This window comes from Patiria miniata, unplaced genomic scaffold (genome assembly GCF_015706575.1).
Source record: "Patiria miniata isolate m_02_andy unplaced genomic scaffold, ASM1570657v1 HiC_scaffold_29, whole genome shotgun sequence".
Taxonomy (NCBI): Eukaryota; Metazoa; Echinodermata; class Asteroidea; order Valvatida; family Asterinidae; genus Patiria; species Patiria miniata.
The window spans coordinates 21,130,300-21,150,042 of record NW_024037068.1 but is presented as its reverse complement, the minus strand read 5'-3'; the positions used below and the strand labels follow the sequence as shown (position 1 = coordinate 21,150,042).

Genomic DNA, 19,743 nt, shown 5'->3' with positions numbered 1-19,743 from the left:
AAAAGCGCACACTTCCCTACTATCGAATTGACCTTAAACTTGGTTCGAACTAAGACCACAATGACAAAATGTACATTGAAAGGTGTTGTCAAGATGACGTCATTGCAGGGCATTTGGCGTCATGTGATGAATTTATATTTTAGGAATTATTCTAAGCATTAAGCACTCTAAAAAGTAAATGCAAAATGACCAACAAAAAATAAACATTTGTTAACTGCGAAAAAGCCCTGTGTTCTGTTTTCAAACAGACATACAGCTCTAGTTTTTTTTTTAGTCATTTTGCCCATATCATTTGTACACGTTTTTTTGTTTGGGCACTAAAATTAATGATGTGACTATTATTTTAGTCAATATAGCAAGGTGAGCGTGGTCAATGAGTGTGGTTAACCATTTACCTTCATCGAACATATACTACATGCAGTTGACGATGGTGGTCGCTTTGCAGGTCGTAAAGCCAGCCTTTCTATGGTTTACTATAGACGACACTCCGCGTCACCTCTCCAGTGTGGAGGGCTGTGCATTTTGTGGGGGATGGTGGCATGGGGAAGGCCAGAAGTGCCAGGGGTAGGTCTTTATTGATAATGTCCCCTAATATATCGCATTACTCGTTCTTTACAGGGGTGTGTTTGCCACTGATCATTCACCACTACATTACATTTACTACCATAAAAGTTACATGCCTTCACGTACATCTTAGTCATAGATGTACCACCTCCTTCAGTCAGATGGCGTCCATCGAAGGCTTATCGAATTTCTCAAGTTGCCACCCCCACCGAAAGACCAACTTGACCCCTAATACACTGTAAAACCAGAGAACACATGACGTGTTTATAAATTGCGTAACGCGTTTATGAAATGAATGCACATGTTTAAAAAGTTAAACATAATATGTATTTTCTAAACAGTGGTGCTTGGAACATGTTTATATTACCTAAGCACTGCGTTTAAAAAAAAGCATTTTCTGCAGTGGCCTTATTAAAATCAAACTGCGAGATCAAAACCAACTTCAAAACAAGAACAAATGACAATGATGGAAAGAACAGACGCATACGTGATGTTGCGATGAATAGACAACAAATTCAAATACCGGAAATAATTATTTAAACAATAACAAATCAAATGTATTGAATTATAAGATGGAAAAACCTAAATTTATTTATTTAAGTAAAGAAAGTGTAGTCAATAACGAATTGCATCACATTTGCTACTAAAACTGAAGTTACCCGGAAGAACAGTGTGTTAAGTTATAGTCAAGGCCTATATGCCAGTGCGCAGTAAACACTGCAGTAAACACTGTATTCACTGCCAATCTTAACACAGTGTTTAGATTGCACGACTGACCATGCGCAAACCATTTCTCAGGCCCATGGATACATGTTCTAAAATTAGATCACGCACTACGCGCGAACAAAATACGCGGGAACGCTCGAACAAATCCGTGTCGTTTCATTGTCTGCGCGCCCGCCGGAATTCTGAAAATACACATGCCGAGTTTCCATCAGAGTAATAACGGTAGTTAACCGAATTGAATGTTAAGTTCCTGTAATCTTAAATACTTTTACACTCAATACTGGTACACTTTTCATCACCAAACCTACGCTTTCATGCAGATAAAGTTTGGAAAATAAAGAGACGGGAAGAGGGAAGGGTCCTGCCAAAAGGAACAGCCCTGGAATCGCTAATGCTGCAGTTCGCTCGTACCCAACGTTTTACACCGTGTCAAACGGACCGTCGGCAAAGGCTATCCGTTCCGCGCTCTCGTTGGATAATCATTTATCACTGCGCACTAGCTGCTGAAAGCAATGCAATAGGAGATCACCGTAAGCTGTCCAGAATGCCGACGGTTTCCTCCGCAAACATTTTGCGAAGCGGTAATTAGCCTGTACTGGCGCACTATGCATATTGAGGGCGTTGTATGGGCCGGGTACCAGCAAACTAGTGCTGCATATACTAAATGTGAAGGCACCGTACGGGGTACGATCGATTGCCAACTCACTTCTACTTTCTAGCTAGCCAACAACTTAACTTGCAGAAAAAGAAGGGTGAATGTGGAGAACATTTTGACAGGTTAGTCACAGTGCAATTAATGTGAATATTATCAACATCAGGACCAGACATACGTTTAATATTGGCAGTTTAGTTTGAGCCTAGCCTCACCAATGGATGCTGTTTGGTTCAGCGGTTTGGCCTAGGCCTAGGCTATCCTACATTGTCCTATCCTAGCCTAGGGCCTTTTTTCTCCGTGGCCAGTGGTAGGCCCTACATGTCTTGCGTGTACTTGGGCATCCGGCCGGTTGTTCCAAAGTTTAATCGTCAGGTCGTTGTCTGGTTGTTGTATGGTCAGGATTGATGTTCAGATTGGCATACTTGGCATAAACCAAGGCATCCAAGCCCAGGCTAAATTTCATTGGTTAAGGCCTATGTCTTTTCGATTTGTACTTCTCTCTGACAGAGTCTGAGGTTGGGGTTTTATTTATCTTGCTGGAGTGTGGTGGAGGGTCACATTGCTATGAATATAGACCTGGAACAGTAATGACAGTAATAAAGTCACACGGCCTTAGAATTTACCTTGGCATAGGCCTACTCTGAGTCTTACTATAGTCTTACTATATTTGCATACATTTTCACGTTTCAAAATTGCATAAAATCTGAACACCTCATAGGCTCATACATTCATCAAACTCATGACATTATTAATAATAGGCCTAGCCTACCTCTGTAATTACCTTGCTAAATTATATACACCTCATCAGTAGGGCCTATTCAAAATGACAGAATTCAAGTGTTCTCTGTGTGTTTTTAGTAGCAAATCCTATGAAAGATATGTCTGTCACGTTGTGCGTTTTCATAAAAGTGACCCCAATTTCATTGTGTTTTGTTCAGTTGACAACTGCTCATATTCAACAAAGAGCTGGGGTGCTTTTAAATGTCATATGTCTAGAAAGCACAGAGATCCGCATAATCAGAATTTACAGGTCAGCGATGATGAAAGTGACACTGGAATGGACAGTGACAATGAGTTAGACCATGCCGGAGGTGTAGCAGTTGATGTTAGGCATCGTAATGCTGCATTTGCATTAGGTTTAGAGTGTGGTTGCAATATGCCATCGTCATCCGTTAATGAAGTAGTCCAGATGGTGTCATCACTAATTGACGATCACTTGGCACATTTCAAAACACAGATATGTAGTGAGTTCAGGCAAAATGGAATCCCTGAAAACATAATTAACACAGTCAACAGCATTCCAATTAGCAATTCTCTGGGTGATTTCAGTACACAGAAAAATAGGAATTCATACTACAGTAAAGAACTGTGCTACGTTGCCCCACAGCGTGTAATACTTGGAGATAAGTATGTTTCAGTTAAGGGAGAACTAGTCAAGAGAGATGTTGTTGGCTATGCTGTTCCCTTTATTGATAGTCTAAAAAACCTGCTGCATATGCCAGAAGTGTGGAAGTTTGTGAATCATCCTCACACTAGTCAGTCTGAGTACATGTTTGACATTTGCGATGGGGCTTTCTTTAAGATGGATCCAGTATTTGAAAGAAACCCCAGGGCTTTGCAAGTCATCTTAAACACTGATGACATTGAAATTGTCAACCCTATCGGATCACATACAAAAAAGCACAAGTTGAGCATGTTCTATTATACACTGGGCAACATTCCACCTGAATGTCGATCACGTCTACAAACAATCCAACTTCTTGCAGTGGCTAAAACAAAAGATCTTCGTGAAAGTGGACCAGGGGTATTGTTGAAGGACTTCATTTCACATATGAGAACACTGTCCACTGGAGGTCTTGACATGCAGGTTAATGGAAACAATGTACATCTAGAAGGACAGATTGTTGTAGTAGCATGTGACACACCAGCAGCTCAGTGGTTTGGAGGATTCAAGGAGGGTGTCTCATTTGCACATAGGGGATGTAGAAATTGTAAAGCAACAGGACATGAAATGAAGAGAACATTTGTTGAAAGGGATTTTGTCTTGAGGAATGAGGAAGAGCACCGGAGACGATGTATCATGCTGGATGACAACTTGTCAAAACCTGCACGCAATTACTGGAGCAGGCAGTGGGGCATAAACAACCGTAGTTGTCTCCAGGAAATTCCAGACTACAAGCTTTGTTCTGGATTTGTTCAGGACCCTATGCACCTTTTTCTGGAAGGAATTGTTCCTCATGAGTTGAAATATATGCTGAATGAATTCATATACAATTCAAAATACTTCACTCTGAAGTGGCTGAATTCAATGATAGTTTCATTTTCATACACATATCTTGAGGCAGGATCCAAACCTGAACAAGTTTATGAGAGCTGTTTGAAAGGTGATGGAAAATTCAAACAAACATCAGCTTCCATCTTGACCTTAATTGTTACATTGCCTTACATGATCGGGAGCAAAGTGCCAAGAGATGAGCCAAAGTGGGTCAATTTTCTCAGGCTGGTTCAGCTCACCCTACTTGCAACAAGCCCTTACTGTAATGCAATTACAGCTGCACTTATGTCTCAGTTAATATATGAACACCACAGTCATTTTGTGACACTTTACCCCATGGGCCGTGTTATACCCAAAATGCATTATTGTGTGCATCTTCCACGTCAACTCCTTTTGTATGGACCCTTGAGACACCATTGGTGCATGAGATTTGAAGCAAAGCATGGATTCTTCAAAAATAAGAAGTGGAAGTGTTTCAAGAATCTTCCCTTGAGCATTAGCACAAAGCACCAGAAATATATGTCATACAAACAGTTTGGGTCACTCACACAGAGAGAGTCATTTTTGTATCCAGGAGACATCATAAAAGAAGGAAGTTCTGTGCTGTTCAATGATAAGTACCCTGAGCTTGTTGACAACATGTCGGGCATCTGTGGAGTTGATGCTGGGCAAGGCTTGCAAGTGTACGCAACTAACTGTGCTACCATACTTGGGCACACATACAAAGTAGGATGCTGCCTTGTTCTTTCTAACAGAGGTGATGATTTACCCGTCTTTGGAATTCTTCATGATATTTTGATCCACGATGGAAAGAAATTATTTGTTGTTTCCCGCCAGACTGTCAAGCATTTTGACAACCACATAATTTCATATGTTCTTGATCCTACTGGAGAACAAACCATAGTTGAGTATTCCCAGCTCTTTTCAAGGTGGCCGTTAAGTGTGCACTCATACTCTGGACAGACAGGTGTGATTAACAAATATTCTCATACATGCGAGCCTCTCTGAATCTGTTGTACAACATAAAGTTTTACAATAGGCCCAGCTTCCATTATGCTAGGCATAATTACATCTAAACTGCCAATTAAGTCCTCACACACTCGCCTTTCTGAACCCCGACTAATTGTTCTTTCTAATAACAGAAAAACAGAAAATGTGAATGTTTCAAATAACCAATGCACCTACTGTATCCCCAAATCTTCCCTAGACTGCCTAACCAAGATGTGGGATTGTCATTTTCGAGATGAAAAATTCCCCTGTCCCTGATTATGTTGGGGTCATGACTTTTGTCAAAGTTGTTTGCAGTGTACTGTAGAAAAGCTGTAATGAGCCACTTGCATAAAAAAAACACTCTGTCTGATTTTACAATGCATTTTCCTCTAAATGCACACATCCCCTATTTTTCTGCTTAAAGTTGTTGGTCTGGTTACCAGTATAAGGTTGACAAGATGCCTGTTTTCAAAGTCTGGAGCAGTGACAGACTTTCCAGAAAATGCATTCCAGCTACTTGCTATGAGGAACTTCTTAACAAAGGTATGTTACACTCACTTCTTCATAAACTTAAGTAACAAATTATTTGTCCAAATTTAATATTGAAAAAAAAACCAACAGTTATGGACTATCATAAACCCTTAGCAGAAGTTTTTGGAAAGTTGCACATGCACAGTATCATAGGAAGGTAGTTTGATTTACGACAAAAACTAAATTGGCAACTGAATATGTATGAAGTGTAAATTAATTTTGGATGGTTTAATGGTGGCTAGTCAATATTCCCTTTCTGAACATGGGGGGGGGGGGGGGGGGGGGTTCCAGACGCGGATCCAGAGGGGGGTGGGGAGATTTGGGGCCAATATTCAGCCCCCCCCCCCCAGCTCTGTCCATCAAATATTTTTCCATAGAAATTCCTGAGAAAAAAAAATTAGGAACCCCCCCCCCCTGCTCCGACACCCAGATTGTTTTTGCTAGTAATAATGTCTGCCTTGCCAAAAATACGTACAGAGCCAGCTTTGTTAGGGGGTATGTGTACATTATTCTTTGATAAAGTGTTAATAATCGTCACATTTTAACAGCGCCCCCATTGAAATTATGGTATGAGCCCTGCCCCCCCCCCTCCCCACACTCCCCTCCCCCTGATTTTACGGTGGTCAAGTGTTTTGAGAAAGAAAAAGGTGCCAACATTTCACACTTGTTTTTTGCTGATGAAAAACAAAACCTGCAAAAATTCCTGGATCTGCCCCTGGGGTCATGAAAAATTAAAAATGAGAAAAATAACACAAAACTGCCACATACAACTGAAAGTTGTAACCTTGGGTGGTTGTTGGTTTGTTTGTTTGTATTTTTTTTTGGGGGGGGGGACTAGTGGCAGGGAGGGAATACGTGCTAGGTTTAGGGTAAAAGGGTAACAGGGGATAATACTGATAGATGGCAACATTTTCCTTTCACATGTACCACCATTTCTGTCATTTCAGCACAGCAAAAGTTTGCATTTGCATCAAGTGACTTGTTGGCAGTAGTTCTGGAGGAAGATGGGACTGAAATAGACGACACTGAATCCCTCATGGAATTTTCCAAGTCCATTCTGATGATTCTACAACCAGGACAGACGTGGCATCGAAAAACATCCACTCCTCCAGCAGAATTGCCTTCTGAAGAGGGGAAAAGTCATGCTCCGGATGAGTACTCAGAAATCAAACTAATAGATGTGGATGTTGGTCCATCTACCAGTACAAAGACCTTCCCTGCACCCACTACTGCTTGTGGGATTTCATCCCGGGTGACATCAGCAACTTCATTGCCATCATTCAGCACAACCATTCAGCAACATCTAAAGGCTGGGACAGAATTTCAGATTTGGAAAGAAATGATTGCAGAGGCTGCACATTACTACACTGCCAACTTCCCCAACATCAGCAGCTCATCTGAATATCATGACATTGGCAAGAAGATGCACCAAGAATTTCCTGCAATTGCCCGAGAAGGAGAACATGCATGGGTAAATTTGTTTCTGCTCAGTTTTACCTCATTGGTCCTTTATTGGTTGTGCTCATTGTAGGCTAGACAATTGCGTGTGTTATGTTTATTAACTTTTGTGAATTTTTTGTCACACGCGATTACCCTACATTTTGTACACATAAGATAAATTCATAAGATAGTTTGCACAGCCCTGTTCGAGCTCCAGCTGACAAGCACAAGCGTTCCAATGAGATTTTCTTTCTGAGAACAATTCAAAGTATTTTAAACGGTTCAGAAGGAAATAAAGGAGCTGTACCCAAAATGTTCCTTTTCACTTCAGTTGCAAATTCATAACCTGGTCAGTGAGTAACACTCACACCCCTACATGAAAATGTATTCTTTTCTTGCTAAAATTATTCCTGAGGTATAAAGTGCTGTTCAAGGAGCATCGTGAGAAGTTTTGGCCCTCTGCCCCCACCCTCTGCAATCCCTGCCAAAACTTGCTGCATGGCCCTCCCCCCTTCCCCCACCCAAGCATCTGGTCAAAGTTGTTTCTCATTGCGTGGTGTGTGCTCCATCAGCTGGAGAGAACAACATTGAGCGGGAGTGGGTGTCCTAACCATTTTCAAGTTGGCCGGGATTATAGATCTGCCAGTGTGGAAGCAGCATGCTCACTTAATGGTACTGATTTCCCTTGATTTTTTTCTCAGTCCTTTTTCACGAAATGCTTAAGCCAGAGGATTCGACACATGCGATGGGCATCAAAAAAGAAGACAGTGCCACCAAAACCAGCAGAGGTACAAGGAGAGAAGAGGGGACGGGAGGACACCAATGACCAGCCCAGGAAATCTGTCAGAGGAGCACAGCTGCACATTTCTGGTCACAAGAGCTGTACTGATGCAGAGTATGAGGAACATCTTAAGGAGCTAGCGAGTCAATGGGACAAGGGTGAGACACGAAATGTGAAGCACATCAAGCTGCTGCTCAGCGAAACCTTTCGAAGGAACGAGCAGTGGATTCGTACTCTACCGGATTCTCAGGTTCATCCAATCCTTGAGAAAATACCTTGCTATGAAGATGGTGCAATGGTAGGTGCACTAATTGCTTAGGCCCAAAAAAAAAACAATTCTGCTTCCGGTTACATGGCATTTGGAAAAAGAGGGTATGTAGGTAAGGTATTTTGGGGTAATATTTTTCTGTGTTGATCGCACGTGTCTTCTTGTAGTCAAGGGTAAGCTGGGTTTTTTTCCCTAAACCTCCCCATCCCCCAGGGTAGGGGCTGTCAAAATTTGGTAGGTAGGGTAACCTGAAGCAGAAGTATTTTCTTTTTTGGCCTCATATAGTAATATATTTACAAATATTTGTGTAATGCAGTAAAAAAAAAATTGTAGAGCATCTTTGTCAGAATCTCGATGACAATTTTCCTGTCATCTTATTTTTGGCTTTTTCATTTCCACGGTAATTGGGCCAATGTGCTATATATGTATGTATGTGTTCTTTGATTTTGAGAAATGGTATAGTGTAAAACGAAGTGTTAAACAAGGGAGATCCATGGGAAGAGCCATGGCCCCCTCCCCCAAAACAAACTAAATGTTTGTTTAATTGTCATCACAGTGAAGGCAAGCACTGCGTATCACCACAATTTTTGCCTTAAAAATTGTTACAGTGGTCAATTGCCTCAGATTGCACCACTAGAGCATCTGGAATGCAATTTTTTTGGACCCACTTTTGGGTGACCAAAATGGTTTTGCTCCCCCCCCCCCAAAAAAAAATTAAAAGCTTTTACAAATTTATGGCAAAGCGTGTGCATGTACTATGAACCCATCAAGTCTATTTTGACTACAATTTTATTACAAGTTTGGGATTTTGAATTTTGCAGCATGTTGGATTGCTGAACTAGTGGGGCAAGGGTTATCTGCACCGTATTTTAATTTATAATGACTTACATTTCCATGCAGGTGATGCATGATTTTCAACTCCTCCTTGGTGAGACAAAGTTTCAGGCCATCCAAGACAACATCATCGTCTTCATGGATGCAGTAGAGAAAATTATGGAATCGAAAACAGAGGTATGTACAAAAAACATACAATGACACTCAGGTACAGTATTGTGGACAACGCTGCATGGAGCGTTCCACAAATACACCGTTACACGGAATGATACAGCAACCCCCCCCCCCCCCCCAAAAAAAAATTGTGCCCATGCGTGTAGCTTAGCATCAGAGGTCTCAGGGTCGAATCCCAATGCGGCCGGTGTGATTTTTTTTCTCTCATCCTGTGTTTGGTCAAAAAATCAACTTACTAAACTTCCATATAAGCACTATTCATGGACCTGAAGTGGTGCAAGCCTTATGTCCAGAGACTGCATATTCAATGCCTATACAATGAATAAAGTGATAGGGAATTATAGAATTTATAAGGATTTTTATATCACAGAGAACTTTATAATAGCTGGTGTTATGATAAGAGTTTGCTGTGTGTATTCATGCTCTTGGGACTAAATGCAAGTGCAAAAGTGGTCCCTGTGGGCCAAAGATTAGGTGTCACTCCTCTGGGGTTGTAACGCAAAACTACTCTGCCATACACTTTAATACAACTTTTATATTTTTCTAATATCATTCTGGAAACATGTCATATTTTGTAGCAACATTTACTTCAGGACATGTATGTATTCATTTCTTATTTTAAAAATTTTTGTAACAGGAGGCCGAGCCAGAGAGGATGATCCCTATAATTTCTTACGTGGAAAAGGCAACAGCCTTTGAGAAGGGGAAGGGAAGAAAGACTAGGTCGATCATCACCATGAAAGAGGTTTGTAATTATTGAATGTTACTGAAACATCACTTTTCGTGTCCACAGCCTATTTCAAACACAGATTGAGACTGTGTGCCATTTGACCTGGATTTACAGCATCTCTATGTTTGGCGAAAACAGCAAAGTTATTCACTTAATTAACTTAGGAAATGATGTTGCATTAAAAATGCCGCTAAAAGTTGAGTATAATTCGGACTTAAGGCACAAGCCTGTGGCTATACAGACTTTCATGTTGAATGCTGTATTACTGCCATATTATGAATAGACACCTGAGAAACCTGATTACAACAACTTTTACTTTTCACTTATTGCATCATGGTAAAGTGGGTACACAGCTGGGATCATAATTGAGAAATTGTGGGTTTGATCTATCAAAGGGAGTGTCAAACATGGTAGGGTTGTGCACCTTGGCAGGCAGCCGCTTAGTTAGATGCTGATGATTTGTTATAATGCTAGCAGCATTAGGGGTTTACCCACGGTTAGATGAGCACTTTGCAGAATCCACCATTATAAATATTTTCTCACATTGGCAAACATGATGATCTTTCCTCATGGTTTTTTTTTGGGGGGGGGGGTTGAAATTGAAATAGCATGCATGCATTTATCAGGATATCTTGAAACAGTAACATTTCTCCATAAAGGGCATATGGCTGAAGTTTGAAATCGCCCCAACCCTTTTTTGGGGGAAAGGGATTGGATGTTGACCCAAAAGTACGAGATTGCAGATTGCTAATAGGCAAGCTGGCCCAAAACATTTTTGCAAACATTAAATTACAAATACAGCACAGTTATTGTTTTATATACATTGCTGTTTCCTGCATGCTTTACGTTGGTGAGAACCAGAGCATATCTTTTGAAAGTGAAAAAAAAATATTTGATGCTTCTTCCTGCAGGACATACCAGATGGTGACATCAAAAAGGAACTCCACACCCCAAGAAATGAGCCACCGAAGCTGGTAATCTTCACATCAAACAACAAGCTGCAAGCATCTTTTGTTGTAGCTGATGGAGTCAGTATTATGAGTGAGAAGGGTTCTACTGCCACTGCTGCAATCCTCTTACTCATTGGAGTGTACTACCTATTCGACCTGGAGTACCCAAAGACTTATTCTCAGCTCCTTGGAACACTCCAGAACCATGTTGTTAAGGGTGTGCCCTATGATGGCCAAAAGAGTGCCAAATTCAGAATGTTCCAAACGGCTTTGCAAAGAAAATTAAAAGCTGTTGCTGAAAATTAAAAGCAGTTGCAGTAGAACCCTTCTCACCTTATTTTGTCCATTACACAACATGCTGCTTAAACTCATTAGGCCAAGAAGAAAAAAACATGTTTTCTGTTACAACACAAATATTTAGGGTACTATATCTCTTTTCCCCTAACTGTTGTACTGCCAAAATATTAGAGTAGGATGATAATCAGTTATATTTTGAACCCTTGCACTTTGTAACAGTTAACATTTTGTAACATTTAACATGTGAATTAAGTGTTTAAAGAATGTCGTGATTGTGGATACAAACAAACAAAATTACTGAGTAAGCCACTTTTTTCAGGCTTTGGGGTGGAACAAATTACTGTGATGCCTCCAAATTTCTTTTTTAAATCACAGTTTTATCGATATCAGCATGGTCTTCCAGGTCATTAGATAATAGGAAACACAAGTATTTTCTTACTTGGCCCTACTGCAGTTTACATTTCTCCAACTATTGCTTGGATGGGCAAGCTAGATTGAGCAAACTGCGTCAGCTAAAAAAGTCAAATGTGTTATTTAGCTTAATTTTTGTATAGCATTGATACATTTAGTTTGTTACTTGTTTCAGCAAGTTTTTATGGCATAAAAGGCCATGAATTTGCACATACTTTGGCCCAGTCAAAAGTTTGGAAATAAAATTTTTTAGTACATGTACAAGTTTTGGTACTTTTAAAGAAATTACAATATTATGTATGGTAAAGAAAACACCAAGAAAACAGAACTTTCATAACCACAGTCTTAACAAGTACAAGAAAACAAAATGTGCAAATAAAGATATGATGCGTGTTATACACTTAACTGCAGCTGCAAACCAGCTTTTGGATTACTAGTATATAAAAATATACAGATTTGAAAAATTAAGGATGTTTTTTTATTTTCTGAAGACGAATTTCAAAGTGCCTTCCAGGTGGTTAGGCCAATAGAGGCTCTGAGTGCTGGGCTATTTTGTTACGGCACTGCCTTTTCAGTGCCAAAGAAGCACGAAAAAACCTTTGAAATTCAACACATGAATAGTAGTAGTGAAGCCCAATGCATATACATGTATTGTTAAACATGTTTCGTCTTATTAAACACTTAAGCACTTATAAACGTGTTAAAATGTTTATAAACCGTTGCAACATGTAAACATGTCAAAGTGTTTATATTTGAACACTTTCTTATACACGTCACAGTGTTTATTTGAATAAACCATGCGTTTAACTGTTAAACAGTGTGTTTATCAGACCATTTCTTCAGAGTGTTAAACACGTATGTTTATGTGGATAAATACTCTATTCGTAAACGTGTTAAAATGTTTAAAAAGTGTTGCAAATAAGCATTTATAATGTGTTTAGAAACTAAACACCTGGATTTACAGTGTAACTTGAACAAACCGCTTGCTGTATTCTTAATATTATGCCATTAGCAAGTTCCGAAACCAAGTTAAATTTCACCATTGGTGAACTACTTTGTTTGAATTGTACACTTTCTCTGCAGCTGCAAGTGTTTTTTTTTTTGGCCGAATTGATTTTCATTGCAAATACAACTGCCATATTTCTGTCCATATGTGACACCGGGGAATCGGTGTCGAAATGGGAACGAGGGACGGCTGAAGCAAATTTTCTGATGTTATCTCTGTTGTTTAATTTCTGTAAAATGAAGAGAAGAGTAAATCAAATGTTGTCTCCTCAAATACAGAAGATGGAGTGCTTAAATAAATATTTAGGCCTACATGACAAATTATAAAAAAATATCTAAAAGTAAAATATGCCTTCATGGACGATTTAGCCAAGTAAATTGAACCAACCATTGATGTATGATTAATATTATGCCTTTAGAAAGTTAAGATACGAAGTTACATTTCAACTTTTGTGAACTACTAGTGCTTTGCTTGTGTAGAGGGGACACTCATTTTAGATTGTTCTCTGTTTCATATATTAAGTTAACTTCCTTCCCCCTGGAAAATGATTTTCTTAGTAGATTTTCCCCCTGGTAAAACAGCACTGTAATTAGACCCTTAGAACAATGAGCCTACTGATAACAGGCCATGTGCTCTGCAATCCTTTGCGACACCCTACTCACTTTGCAGACCGGCAGTGGAGTGCACACAACTCATTTTTCCAAGTCTTTTATTCCTGCCTTTCCAACTTGGTCTGTTCATTCTTTGGTAAGTTCAAACTCATTTTATAGCTTCACAGACATTATATTGTATAATGGTTAATGATTTTTCCTATTTTTTATGACTAATTTTGGTGTTAAAGTTTTCCTCCAAGTAAAATGATTATAGCCAGTCGCTTGTATTTTCTCTTGTTTTTACGACATGCCTTTGAAAGTTTGATTTGATGACGAGTTGAAGAATGTTTTCATTTTGGATTGTTGTTCAAAACTACAAGTACATTGTATTTGTGCAGATTTTGGTTGCCTTTGCACAGTTTTAAATCAGATTCATTACGTTGGTTGGATGGCAGGTTTACTAACAAAGAAGTGTGTAATTTGTTTGGCACAGTTTAGACAAACTGTTCCTTTCGTTTACAGTTTTTAAGATACTTATTAGCTTTTGAGAAGACTTAGAAGATAATTAGGATTTTAGATTTGTAATTTTGTTGTTTGAAATAATTCGTACATTCGCAAATTCTCCTTGCCTTTACTTTCTTGAGGGTACATGTGTCACATGTTCCAGTAGAAGAATGGGTGTTATTTCCTAAATTTGCCCCTGGCATGGTTGGTCCTGAACACAGGGAGCTGATTGACAATGGATTGTGTGTTCTAGAGGCCTAGACTTGTTCCCTAGTTTCTGTATTCATTACCTGACTTACTTTACTTTGTTTAGTGTACTGATTATGCTCACAGTTTATTTCATGGTAGAGACTTGTGACAACTCTATTTACTCTGGTCAGAGTAGCTAGCAGTTCTTATTCAGTGACCTTGAAGACGTGTTGGGCCAGGGCTTATCTGCTCATTAGCTATTCGCAAGGAAATAAGGCTGTTCTTGTCTTATGAAGCCTGGTTGGGAGTTTATTTTAAGTAGTTTTAGAGTTGATTATACACAAGAACCAGGTTGTTTCAGTGCAGAGTGAACAAGTCAGTTTATTTGTAGACCTAGTTCATTTACTGAAAAGTTTTACTCTGTATTTTCACTTGTATAACCATTTTTGTCATTTACTTATTTGTATGCTCTATTTTTGTTTTTCATTTATACAGGTTGTTGAAGTTGTGTATTTGATTCGCAACCCGCTTATATATCGTGTTGGCTTTTAGTCTTTTAGTTTTTTCGTTTTTTTGTTTTTCCTTAGTCCATTGGTTTGAAAGTTTGTTAGGACTATTCTGGTTAAGAACATTTTTTTTGCAATTTCATCTTTTTAAGGACTCTTCTTTTTTGTTGGAACCTTGTATTTAGGAACAATTTTCCTCTTTGACGCTTGGATTAATTTGGTTGTTGTTTTTTTTGGTTTGTTTTAGGAGCTTTGTTTTTTTTTAGTTAAGTTCCTTGGTTGAATTTTTTTTGGGGTACTATTCGACAGTTTTTTTATAATTACATTTTAGAATAACAGTCTTGTTTGTTCCTAGGTTCACGCTTCAGTTGCTAGTCGCAAGTCATTTTTTTTAATTTTAAAACCTCCTAGTTTTAGCTTATCTGGGTTTTTGACAACTTGGCTTTCTTTTTGGCTGATACTTTGTCACACTTTGGATTTCTTTTTTTGGTACTTTTGCCTTCAGAGTCATTAAATTTTTTGGTTGTTTTGTTGTTGTTGAGAATTTAATATCAGTTGTTTGTCTCTATTTATTTATTCTCCTTGCGTTTTTCCCTACTCGATCAATTCAAGTTTTTTTTAGCAAGCGAGTTCCCCAACTCTTTTTATCGTTTTAGCTTGATTTAGTCTAGTGTGCCACTTTTCCGGGCTACACTTGCAAGGCACACTTTCTCTGATGACAAAGTTGCATCATTATGAAGCCCGGGAAGGGACAGGGTGGATTTTTTTTTGTGGAATTTCCTAATTCGTTCGCACGAATTCCTAATTCGTTCGCACGAATTAGTAATTCGTTCGCACGAATTGCTATTTCGTTCGCACGAATTCCTATTTCGTTCGCACGAATTACTAATTCGTTCGCACGAATTACTAATTCGTGCGAACGAATTACTACTTCGTGCGAACGAATTAGTAATTCGTGCGAACGAATTAGTAATTCGTGCGAACGAATTAGGAAATTCCAAAAAAAAAATCCACCCTGTCCCTTCCCGGGCTTCATACATCATCAGCAATTCGAATGGAACGGCGACAGATGCAAGTGGGTTTTTTGTGGCCGAGTTGATCATTATTTCATTGCAAATACAGCTGCCTGTCCATAAAACACGGTTTGGCCCCGATTGAAAGTAAAGAAAAAGACAGTTAATAATAATATTCTCTTCGCATTTGCATGCACATTTTATTCGTTCTGTTGGATTTGGATAAGCGTGGGAGCAGCATGACTAAAGCTTGCGCTGTGGGCGAAACGCTGTGTACGTGTATATAACAAAGCAAGTTCAGAAAGATAAAATGCCCTGCATGCCCTTTTTTTTTCATGCCAGATGGAGGTTGGCAAACCAAGGCCAGTCGTCCTTTCAAAAACTGTAACCAAAAAGGAACAGAACCACAAAATATCACTGAAATATATTTTCTCCGGACATGCATCATTAACTATGATTGCAGCGATTATGGCGGGCGCCCACAGGGGTGCACTGAACCAATTCAAGCCCCATCGAAAACAGTGTCAAATCAACAAGGTTCAGGGCCAAATAACACGCACACCGACATCACTGGGGTTTCTCAAACAAAAATTAAATTATTTTCTTGTCCTTCATCTGCCTATTTCTTTTCAATTTTTGGTGGGTTAGCCAATTACATTTTTTAATATTCACACCAAAACTTACTCACCCCCCAAAAAGTGATACTTCCCAAGGGTGCATGCAGCCATTTTACAAATGGCGTCCATCCACTTTCTCGGGCAAATAGGACCCATTTTTCAACCGTGATTTTATCAAATCTGCTCTCATTTGGAAGCCCAAAAACTGGGGAGTTGATCCTAGGCTATATTTACACAATACAACCCTTTTTTGAGCCAAAGTTTCTCCTTTTTCAAAAGAAATTGTGGGGGCACTTTTTATGCTAATTGCCTGGCGTAGAAATTCTCACTTGAATTAGTTCACTGCACCCACAGATGAACTAGCTCACTGCATGTATCGTACGACACAGACGAACCCGAGGCTCTGTCACAGGTCACACGGGGCCCGCTTAAGGGCCCCGGGAAATTTTGGATTCTATACGCTCTGTGGTGCAATCTGAGGCATTTCCTGGCCACTTTCTTCTGACTCTGAATCAAATTTGCTCGTGTTCACAACTTCAAGGTTAGATTTTAAGGGGGGTGGTGGTGGGTCATCAAAGTTGATTTTTTTCTTGGCATTTTTTTGTTTTTATTTCTGAGCGGAACTCGTCACCGAGCGGGACCCCCCCCCCCCCCACCTCCCAAGCGTACGGGCCTGTTAAATGTTTTTTTGTATTGATCGATTTTACTGTGTGAAACACGAGTATAAATTTGTCTTTGTCTTCAACCATAGTAATTTAAAACCGGTCCTGACTGGCTTGGGACCAATCAGAAGATTTAAATTGTCACCGACTTCACGAAGTAACACCCTAGTCTACTCCAGTGTTACTCCGTGAAAACGCTCAATGACAAATTGTGGTTACCGTTTCACGAAGTAACACCCCAAATGTGCGCCCGCACTTCGGACACTGGCGCGAACGGATTTTCGTTTTCACAAAGTAACAACACTGTTACTGAAATACAATTCGGAGAAAAACGTTTTGAAACACTAAATAAAAGCCTTTAAACTGGTGAGTTACTTCGTGCAAGCAAAAATACACGAAGTGAACGCACAGTCTACCCGGATGGTACTTCGTGAAAACGAAAATTACTCGGTTCTGTAAAATACGCGCCTAGCGCACACAAGCCCGCTCGGGTGTTACTTCGTGGTGTCGTTGACGAAATGTCTGCAGTGTTTATGAATTTATTGTACATGTACTTCATGTAGTCAGTATGTCTCCGACATCACACCTTATTTACAATCGCTGCAGGTTTGATAGTCCAATTCACAATTCCTTCTCAATAACGTGACTGAATATCGGTAGAATACTTGATTTTGATGTATTTTTTTGAAATCTTCAGATTTGCATGGGGGAAAGGTTGTTTGACTGACCTGTTGAAAGTTTTGCGTTCAGGAACTCCGAAAAAACAGAAAGGAAAACCTCGTTCGTTTTGTAACCGCCAGACATCTTGGTTTTATTGGTGTACGTTCTTTCTGCATCACGAAAACATTATTCATTCATGCACATTCCTATGTGATTTGTTTTCGTTTTTCTGAAAGAACACCTTAGTTGTTGTGATCCTTGGACAGAACTTTAAAACGGAGGTTGCGTTTAAAATTCTGTAACTTGAACATTACATGAGTGATTTCAATGATTCTTGTACTAAACGAAGGCTTATGAATTGGGCTTTCATATCCTAGATTTTGAAAGTGCTACATGCAGAACATCAATAAAACAATGGCCCCGACAATTGGTATCGTTGTTTTAAAGTCAACCTGTACAAGTACACAGGCCGTCTATAGCCGCCTTTGGGAAAATGGAGAGAACTCGCCGGTATTTTGAGGATTATCGTGTTTAAGGCCGCGGGCCAAAGCCTGTAACATGCAGTTTAATTCGTCTTAATCTTTTAGTGGCAACTTAATTTCTCGGTTATAAGTAGTTTGAAAGATGTTAATTGATATTTTACAATGTACACATCACATCGTTTGCACAACATTTCATCACGCTCATGTTTGAAAGGATCGATTCTACTTTAAGCACCGTGTTGAGCGTTAAATAATGACTTATAATATAACTCATGCCCACTTCCTATTTATCTGTTGTGTCAAATTTGAAAGCATTTGAACTTAAAACATAGAAGTTATGGCAAAAATACTATTTTTTGACCCAAAATGGGCAAAATAATAAGGAAAAAAATGTCGTCATAACTTTAATGTGCAATTGGGGCCAATGTGAACAGCCAGATTCAGATTCAGCACTATCGAATTATAAAAGTTGACCTTATTTCAAGTTGACAACAAAAAGTTAAGACGAACCTCAACTTCTAGACCTGATACAGATTTTGGCCCATGGCCTAATGCATAATATTAAAATGGCAAATAGATATGGTAGATCAGAGTTTGGAAATTGGATTTGATTATTGTCATGTTGCAAACGGCCAATCTGCAGTACAACGTGGCTGACGTGACAGGTTGCAAGTCACCCAGTCAGTTGCTGTGTCACGCGTAGCTGGTAGCATTTCTCGTCCACACAAACCGACTGCAACGTGAGGCCAGCGATCGACGTCCGTAAAAAGGGCTTCTATTAAGAAAATTCGCGATTTTTATGCCTAACCACAACAGAGCCATAATAACAAAGTTGTTTTAAGTAGTAAAAGACCTAATACATACATATAATGAAGGCATTTTTTTCTCAAAAAAACCCAAAAGGATTTCAATGGATTTTGACGATATTATTTCACGGACAAATCAACTAAAAAAATACGTGATGAAATTTCCTTTTTTGTCGACATCGACAAAAGTCTCCCAAATTTTGAGGTAATCAAAGGAAAGAATGAATCTTCATCTACAACCGGCGATTTGAACAAAAAAAAAATAAATGGCACGTGTTTTACATGTAAATGAAGCGTACACTATCCTCTACCTACTGAAACTTGTCATTTCTTTTTGCCTTTTTTAACAATCGAATGTACACCTAAAAACACTCGGCCCTCACTTTTGTTGATCAAAAGTATGATTTTTGTTTGACGCAGCATAACAACACATTGTCAAAAGCAGTTATATTTGGTATTAAAATAAAGCACACGATTTTAACCTTTCACTTGCTTCGCCATCTTGGCCGATAGTGGTACATCCGAGTAGTTTAGTTGTCGTAGCCATGCGCGTTGGCAAAATGAAAAAGTTTTTTTTCAGTGAAAGATGATGTCTCAAAAACGTCAAACTCACTGGTATGACCGGAATTCTGCTGCTGTTCAATTTTAACGTGTTTTTAGATGGGGTTACGATCGAGAATAAGCTTTATGTGGCCTCTCTGGACTCCCATATATTTGCACTAAGTTTAGTCGGGCACCGTTTGCAGTCATCAGCCGACATTTGAAGAAAAAAACCGGTAAAAAAAAAAAATTGAGCCGCGTCGTCGCACCACTTTTTGGGCAAGCTCCATACCAGAAACCGGAGACTTTTTTGGGGGCCTTAGTATAGTTCTTTTTTTTTTATTCGGCGAAGCGCGCGCAAGCGTTGACACGACGCACACGTGCGCGCAGTTGCTATAACTAGAACTTCGTCGGATCGGTGCGCGACATCGCGTAGCTAGCTGCAATCGGCTAGTGAGAACGTGTCTCGGACGCTGAATTCAGGCCCAATTCAAAACATGAGTCAACAACTTTTGATTTCAAATCGAGATCCTAGAATG

The 19,743-nt window shown here is 39.4% G+C and overlaps 2 protein-coding genes across 2 annotated transcripts; both read left to right on the top strand.

Moving 5' to 3' along the window:
* The first annotated feature begins 2,249 nt into the window (after positions 1 to 2,249).
* On the top strand, positions 2,250 to 5,379 carry LOC119735258. Its single transcript, XM_038208961.1, has 2 exons — positions 2,250 to 4,092; positions 5,363 to 5,379. Exons 1-2 carry the CDS (start codon positions 2,769 to 2,771, stop codon positions 5,377 to 5,379), a joined length of 1,341 nt encoding a protein of 446 aa, XP_038064889.1. The 5' UTR covers positions 2,250 to 2,768.
* On the top strand, positions 5,061 to 11,363 carry LOC119735354. The gene is made up of 6 exons (XM_038209049.1): positions 5,061 to 5,753; positions 6,689 to 7,212; positions 7,883 to 8,260; positions 9,131 to 9,241; positions 9,876 to 9,983; positions 10,880 to 11,363. Exons 1-6 carry the CDS (start codon positions 5,669 to 5,671, stop codon positions 11,222 to 11,224), a joined length of 1,551 nt encoding a protein of 516 aa, XP_038064977.1. The 5' UTR covers positions 5,061 to 5,668; the 3' UTR covers positions 11,225 to 11,363.
* The last annotated feature ends 8,380 nt before the right edge of the window (positions 11,364 to 19,743 follow it).

What these genes read in the sequence shown, in the direction of transcription:
- LOC119735258 (XM_038208961.1), top strand. Translation starts at nt 2,769, where the DNA reads ATGACAGAATTCAAGTGTTCTCTGTGTGTTTTTAGTAGCAAATCCTAT.
- LOC119735354 (XM_038209049.1), top strand. Translation starts at nt 5,669, where the DNA reads ATGCCTGTTTTCAAAGTCTGGAGCAGTGACAGACTTTCCAGAAAATGC. An exon ending in GCTATGAAGATGGTGCAATG is followed by an intron (nt 8,261 to 9,130) that starts GTAGGTGCACTA and finishes ATTTCCATGCAG; the next exon opens with GTGATGCATGATTTTCAACT. An exon ending in CGATCATCACCATGAAAGAG is followed by an intron (nt 9,984 to 10,879) that starts GTTTGTAATTAT and finishes TTCTTCCTGCAG; the next exon opens with GACATACCAGATGGTGACAT.